The sequence below is a fragment of the Setaria italica genome, chromosome IX, assembly GCF_000263155.2.
Source record: "Setaria italica strain Yugu1 chromosome IX, Setaria_italica_v2.0, whole genome shotgun sequence".
Classification (NCBI taxonomy): domain Eukaryota; kingdom Viridiplantae; phylum Streptophyta; class Magnoliopsida; order Poales; family Poaceae; genus Setaria; species Setaria italica.
The window spans coordinates 14,743,914-14,751,455 of NC_028458.1; the positions used below are offsets into that span (position 1 = coordinate 14,743,914).

The window sequence follows — 7,542 nt, forward strand, 5'->3', positions numbered from 1 at the left end:
TCGTGCGGGACACGATGAAGGCGTAGCAGCAACGGGACCGCTTCACAGCAGTGGGGATGACGTCGTGCGGGCCGTGGCGGTGGGGACAGCTTCGCGGTGGTAGGGACGACTTGCGCTGGATGTGGGGGAGCCGAGCAGGCGGGAGCAGGAGGGCAACGGACGCAACATCCCTGACCACGCAGCTGCATGCCTGCACATCCAGAAGAACTCCACGTCCTCCTCCGGCCACGTGAGCGACCGTGGAATCTTTGCGTGGGGACATCGTTGTGGGCATAGGGAGCTCGAGCTTTGAATAAGGATCTCGATTGGCATGGCAAGGACTTCAATTTGGACAGCAGGGATCTCAGCCTCGGATCCAAGCACTTCAATTTCGCTACAGACACGGGGGAGGCTGGTGACGGACGCGGCAGCGGGCATGGCGTCACATGGGATGTGGCAATGGCGAGGGCGTCCGAGATGCAGGGGAGGCGGGCGACGGACGCGGCGGCAGAGACAGTGTCGCGGTGGTAGGGACGGTGTCGCGACGGCAGGAGGCCCTGCGCCTTCTTCCTCTGCTAGTCTGCTTCCTCCTTCACGCGGTTTGCTCCACGGGGGGTCACCGCAACACGTCGTGAGTGCCGCTTTGAGCCTGCATCTTGGGAATGATCGATTTTTGTGTTCCACGCGATGCAGGCTGAGAGGCCTCTTTTGCACGCGACGGACCTGGCTCGTGACTCCATCCAGACCACCAATCATGGCTACCTGCACCATCTGGGTCTAGCCCAAAGGTGATGCAGGCTGCCAAATGTGCCCTAAGAGCGCTCTCTAATGTAGAGTATATTGGCACTCAGGCAGAGAATCGAACTCAACAAAAGCTGGGATGGATGATCGTTCTATGTGACACCGTTAGTGCATAGAAAGGCATTCGTAGTACCATGAGTTCTTGGGATCTGCACGCTCACCTGATCTACTGAGCCAGTAGTGGCTCATTAATCAAAGAGGATGACAGTGCACGAGCATTAAAAAACTTGTACCTGGTGGAGAAGATGCCACTGTCGTGGTTGATGACGGCATCCTAAGTGCTCGTCATTGACCTCAGATACAACGGATCCATTGGAGGAGAAGTCGTCAGAGAGGGATGCCTCACAGCGGTCATCATACGCGGGTATAGAGCATCGTGTGGCTGCACATATGCCTACAGGATGGTCACATCAATAGGGCAGGGGAACAAAAAGGGGACGTTGCTTGCGTTGCAAACAAGGGAAGTTGCTCGCGTTGGAAACCAGGGAAGCGGTGGTGTGGACTGGACACAAATTGAAGGTGGGGACACCACGATGGGAGGGGCAAAGGGACGGGCATTAGGAGTGAATAGCTTAGGGGAGGCCAAGTTTGTTGAGTTGCAACAACAGCGGGTTGGGGCAGCCCAGCCAGCGCTGACGGCAACGGACAAAAGGAGGGGCCTAGCGTGGGCGACCGCGGCGGCGATGGTGCATGCGAGCATCGGGGGTGAGATCCATCGGTGGAAATGGAAGGGGACGGCGAGTGAGAGCGCGCCGAAACAATCACGAGGCAAAGATGATGCCTGGAACCCTTCGCACGTAGAATGCACGCGACCGGCAAGGTTGGGGCCACACCCCCTGAGCAAGCGCCGAGATGGAACTACCATGCATCTACTGCCTATGGGACGCGATTGAAGCTAGCGAGATACAGCGTATACACGGTAAGATATCACTGTTGAAAACAACGTGTAGTGATCGGTAAATTTTTTTAGCACTCGCACATAGTAACCCGATGTCCTCGAAGGCCGCCGATCCTTGAAGCGATGTATCTCTAACTATTAGTTGATGGCCGGACCACGCGAAGCGTGAGTGGAATGACATCATGCACCCGCAAGGCATAAGAAAACCGGCGGGAACAGCACTAAGGTTCTCGTGGACCTACTTTTCCTGCGTGCTATAGATCAGACTATTATAGGCTGCAACAGCAAGAATGAGTCCGAAATAATGAGCAGGTAAGAACGACGCAAGGGCCGACCCAGACAACGAAGGTAGACCAAACAAGCAGTCGTCTAGAGGTCGGGCATCTGTCGCACACGCATGGCTGGACATGTGGCAAGATGCAAGAGGTAGAACCACGTCAAAGCACCAGAGGCAAGGAATGTAAGGTTGCGTTTGGTTTCCCTTGCTTATTTTTAGGGACTAAACTCCCTTTTAGTCCCTCCCTGTTTTATTCTAGTGATTAAAGGGCATTAAATGAGTGGTACAATGACCAACTTGCCTCTAATCATTGTTGTCTCTGCCTTTTTCCTTCTCCCACTCCATGGCCGAGCCGCTGCCTCCTCCTCCTCCTTCTCGTCGGGGACCTCACGGGCACCACGGCGCTGGCCTCCGCACCCTGCGGTCCCCTTCCTCCTCCTTCCCTGCCGCCGCCGCGTGCTGCGCCTGGGACAACGTGTCCTGCGACGCCGGCAGCCACGTCCTACGCCTCCCCGCGCGCGGTCGCGCAGGACCACTCCCGGCGGGCGGGAGTGGTGGTGGGCGGGTGGGTGGCTGGGGGTGGCAGGGCCGGCGGTGGTAGGCGGGTGGCCAGGGATGGTGGGGGCCAACGGCAAGGCCGGGGAGGGTGGGGGCCGGCTGGGCAACGGGGCGGGTGGGGTGAGGGGGATATAGACAGGTCATAAATGAGGGTAAGGGGTGTCCAGGTACACTTTAGTCACCATAAGCAACCCCTTGATGACTTATGGACTAAAGTTTAATCAAGTCTGTTTGGATCTTAGGGACTAAAAAGGACTAAACTTTAGTCAAAAATTAGCCAGGTGAATCAAACACAGCCTAAGTACTAATATTTAGTCAGGGAGCGTGTGTGTTCCTGCAGGAGCCACCGCTTCATCTACAGATGTCGAAGGAAATGAGAACGCGCGTATCGCAGGATACAGTATGGTTCGCCTCAGGACTAGCCTCAGTTTAGGCCAAACAAACTCATCTTAAGACAGCACAAGCTTCTCCAATCTTACCGTACGAAATAATGCCTAGCAGCAAGGGAAAAAGAAAATGTTTTCACCATCTGTAAGACATCCTATCTTGATTTCAATATGGGCAATGACAGTTTATACACCCAACGCGTCCATCTCTTCTGAATGATCATGGTTCATCAGCCTAACATGTTAATGTACAACACGAAACCTCGGTAACATCTAGAAACAAAAACTGTAATTCAATCCTCTATGGAAAATCGATGCCCTCAACATGTGCTAAAATGTCCGCAAGCCCGAACCGGTGCATGACCTGCAAGGAGTTGAAAAGAAAATTTGAAATGTATCTTCAGAGTTGACCTTGGGCGTTTGCATAAGTGGAGGAATAGTAGGTGGTGCAGGGTAGAGGCCCAGCACTACTTTTGCAGTACGCAAACTAATAAAATGGTTCAACCACCATTTTTGGTTTCTGAGCGAATTCTAGTACCTGGTGCCTGTGTTTACTTGTATCTAAATTTTGTACTCATGAACGCGCATCCACTTTGTCGATGACCATTTGTTGCCTTTTATCACTGGGCATCCACCTAAAGGAAATTTGCAGTTGAATAGAAGTGTCAGTGTACTGTGGCATAACACTTAACTGTTGAAAAACATGTCATGGCATGAAGATTAAGTAATCTCACCATGAAGGCTTGTGGGATCAAGGGATCCATCAGGCTTCATGCTCCAGAAAAGTAGCGCATCTCCCATCTTCGGTTTAACAGATAAACCCCTCTTTGCACATGCAGATAGCTCACTATAAAATGGTGATGAGCTGCTGTTTACTGTAGCGGACGGGAACACTGTCTCACCACCATCTTCAACATCAGAACTAGCAAATAACAATTGCCATTATTGAAAGATAATGTCAATTTGGTCATCGATGGTGCATATTCAAAGAATACCAAATATTGTAATACATACAGATACATAAGAAGAGTTGCTATACGCTGGCCTCCATTTTTGGTGTTGTAATCATCATGGAAGTAATCGAAGTGTGGCTCGTACTTCTGTCCAACTTCATAGTGGAGGACTTGAAGACCCTCTCCATGCTCTGCAAAATAATGGGGAAACAATAAAGAGAGGTGCTGATGGCATTTAAAGTAAAATTGCACAAGAAAATAATCAGGCACAGAGGCAGCTGTCAAAGAAAGACGTTGCACCTAGCGATTGTTATTTATATTTACGACTGGCCATCTGATTCTGTGATAAAGGTTATTATTTTTCTATTTGCTGAAATAGAGTTGATACTTGATACTTGAGGCCCCTTGTGTAGTACCTCGTGATTAAAATATACATTTGGATATCAAAACTATCCACATTTAGCAAAACTGTGCATGCTGTGCTGTTCCAAAAATCTAAGTTCTGGAAACATACTGGTGAGTGCACAATCAATACATTCAATTTTTTGCACATCATGCATGTCTTTAATGAAACCTGACAGAGTGATATGTACACACTGAAACCTCAAAAGTTATTATACTAAAGTACAGCATGCTTTCCCATAAGGCCATAACTGTGACAAAATCAAGGATGTATTAAATCTACCGTAGTGCAGTTTAGTTATTTGTAGATTGTGATTGTGTTAACAATCTTAAGTACACTACGTCATGTCTGATTTGGTGATTCAGTGAGACAGTTAAAGCATAAATCAGGACTTCCAAGTTCCATAACACAGCCTATTTTATCTGTATGCTGGACATAAAAGTATGGTTCAAAGTTAGGCACCATTTAAATATTAAAGCTGTAGTCAGGACTTTCAAGTCATTCCATGAAGCAGTACAACTGAAGAATTGCCAAACGTACGAGTTAGCTGTGTCAAACAGCACTATCCATACATTAAATCTAATGACTAAATTTCCTGTGAGCATACTAGCTTTTTTTTCACAGAATAGTACGCAGAGACTTCAAGTTTAACCCATGGTAAATACTACATACCTACAGGTATGAAGGTGTAATCTGCTATCCTTTTCTCGATTATACGAATAATTTTGTCCTGACCTCTTCTAAGAAACATTCCTGAACTTGTCCGCACCCTGCATATACCACACGCAAAATGAGCATCACAGGCGGTGTAACATCTCTGAAATTGGAATTTCAGCCATGTTCAAACCTGCTATCCTTGCTCCCTCCAGTTGCTGCATCAACTACTGTCGACTTCTTCATCTGAGGCTTTGCCAGTGAAATCAAATATTCACATTCTTCCTTGGACTGAGAATAACATAAAATTTAGTCATAACCTATTTGCTTGGTGAAGCAATTGGAAACAGTCAGCAGTAATCAAAGAGTTGAATATGAACAATTGAACACGACACCAATCCTGGCATTACTTCCTTTTCTATTATGCAACCTCTGCAGAAGCAAACATGACTTCATACGCAACATTCAAATGATTTGGCAAGTGAATTTCAGATGATAGGCTTAAAATGAAGCAAACATCCATCTCATATGGTTGAAAACCTGAGGTTAGACTCCAGATCCACCACTTTAGCAATTCACACTCTGCATGACACTACGAGACTATGACTACAAATGTCAAGTCCAATGCTGCACCTGCTCTGCTCAAGTTATTGGTGAAGCTCAATGACAGCTGTATCCCATATGTACACTAGCCATTTCAAGTAAACTGGCAGTATTGGGCCGCCAGATCTAGAAAAGTGTCATCAAAACTACATTTTCTGTATCCCCTTCGCAGCATCACCAGTTCTCACTCTGTTTCTGTACATACAAGTACAACCACTTCGGGGACAGAGTCGCCTAAAGCATTGGTAAATGTTACTGAAAAAGGAACAACGAATCTCGAAGAGGGCTAAGCAAATTCGATCGCATAATCGAGGGCGTCAGCTAATGGTCCTTCCCAGCAAACAGAAACGAATGAGGCGAGGGACTCACGAGGAAGTTGTGGTAGACGAACGCGCGGGGCTCCCACGACAGCACCTCCGTCCACGGCTCCCCCTTTTCCCCGCGCATCTCCAGCCCCCTGCAGCACGCAAGCGCGAGCGCGAGCACGAGCAAACCACGCGGTCAGCATCATCTCACAAAGGAAACGGAAGAGAGATCGCGGAGGCGGAGGCGCGCGGGGGCCAAAAAAAAAAGAAGAGAAGAAACGCACGACTCGGAGGCGGATCTGCGGAAGCGCGAGCGCAGGCGCGGCCGGGAGAGGCCCGCGCCGCGGGGCCCGGCGCCGTCGGAGGCCCCCGGCAGCGAGAGCGCGCCGAGCGCGAGGAGGAGGAGCAGCGCCGCGCATGCCAGCAGCAGCGCCGCCACCACCGCCATGGACGGCCTCCCGCCCCGCTTCCCGCCCCCGCCGCCGCCGCCGCCCAGCAGCGGCCTCCCGCCCCGAACCGCCCCCCGGCCCGCCATGCCGCCCACGTCACGGCGCCACGCGCGTCGGGTTCGCTGCCTCGTACCCTCGGTCTCCTCTCCCTCTCTCTCCTCCTGCCGGTGGTTCTAGCTCCCTCCCCCTCCCTCCCTCTCTCTGACCTGAGTCGCGGGTTTTTTTTATCGCGAAGGATGATGATACTGCCGCGCTGGTCCTCGCTCGGTACGACCTACGACGAGGCGCGGCCGGGTTCGGTATGTGACGTGTCAGGCGACTAAGGAGGTGGGCCCCTTGCGTCGGCCCAAGTCCATCGGGGGGTGGGGGGGGGGCACTCTGGGCCGTATCCCACCCGGCACCACCAGTTGGGGTGGATAATTTAGGGCGAGTTTGGTTCGTTGCTGAGGCTAGCCTGGCTCGTACCTGGGAGCCAGGCTCCCGCTAGCCAGGCTCAACGAATGCAACATGAGTTTGTTTGGTTGCACGCATTAATTTGGTCAGGTCGTGAACAGAAGTTGTTTGGTTGCTCGCACGAGAATATGTTGCATGAGATAAAATACTACAACCAAGTATCATTATGATATTTATATTGTGTAAAATATTTTAATAGTTCTTACTTTACCTCATTAAATCTTAATCACTTTTTAAAAACACTAATCTCACTTAATATATGCTAATCACCTATTAAATATCATGATTAGCAAGCAGCTGCCTGCATCCAGCGAGCCTGGCCGGCGAGAAACGGATTTCATTTTCGTTTCTCGGAAGCCAAGCTCACCGGTGCCTTTTGCATGCGCCGAGCCAGGCTCTGGCCAGCATGCAGGCAACCAATCAACGGCAACATGCATCGCTGGAGCCTGGACGAGCCTCGTGCGACCAACCAAACGCGCCCTTATGCACTTGACCCCAAGACCCTGCCTGGCGTGTGTGTCTGTGTGGTGGACCAGTTGCACCGTTGCAGTTGGGGTCTCATGAACCATGGTGTCGTCTGTCGTGTGCATTGTTACACTGAACCATGATCGTTTCATCAAACTTTCGAAGATGACTGACCGCGCTTGCCGAGGGGTGCTCATCGTGTGCGGAAGCGGAAACCGGCTTTGTCAAGATTCAAGAGGTCCGACGATCTCGTTCGCGTAAGGCTTCATGCACGTACTCCCGGACTATGAGGAGTGCCATGATTTGACAGAGGATGCATGCGACTGTGTAGTCGTGTATTTTGTACGTACGAGTGCCG

At 50.6% G+C, this 7,542-nt stretch overlaps 1 protein-coding gene across 1 annotated transcript; it reads right to left on the reverse strand.

Moving 5' to 3' along the window:
• Positions 1-3,030: 3,030 nt before the first annotated feature.
• LOC101777428 (probable prolyl 4-hydroxylase 3) lies at positions 3,031-6,431 on the reverse strand. The gene is made up of 8 exons (XM_004982672.4): positions 6,102-6,431; positions 5,882-5,969; positions 5,103-5,200; positions 4,928-5,025; positions 3,914-4,043; positions 3,634-3,821; positions 3,438-3,534; positions 3,031-3,263 (listed from the first exon to the last, which is right to left on the reverse strand). The coding sequence occupies exons 1-7, from the start codon at positions 6,350-6,352 to the stop codon at positions 3,461-3,463; spliced, it is 927 nt and encodes a 308-aa protein (XP_004982729.1). The 5' UTR covers positions 6,353-6,431; the 3' UTR covers positions 3,031-3,263; positions 3,438-3,460.
• Positions 6,432-7,542: the final 1,111 nt, after the last annotated feature.

What these genes read in the sequence shown, in the direction of transcription:
- LOC101777428 (XM_004982672.4), bottom strand. Translation starts at nt 6,352, where the DNA reads ATGGCGGGCCGGGGGGCGGTTCGGGGCGGGAGGCCGCTGCTGGGCGGC. An exon ending in TTACACCTTCATACCTGTAG is followed by an intron (nt 4,044 to 4,927) that starts GTATGTAGTATT and finishes ATTATTTTGCAG; the next exon opens with AGCATGGAGAGGGTCTTCAA. An exon ending in TGATCCCACAAGCCTTCATG is followed by an intron (nt 3,535 to 3,633) that starts GTGAGATTACTT and finishes AATTTCCTTTAG; the next exon opens with GTGGATGCCCAGTGATAAAA.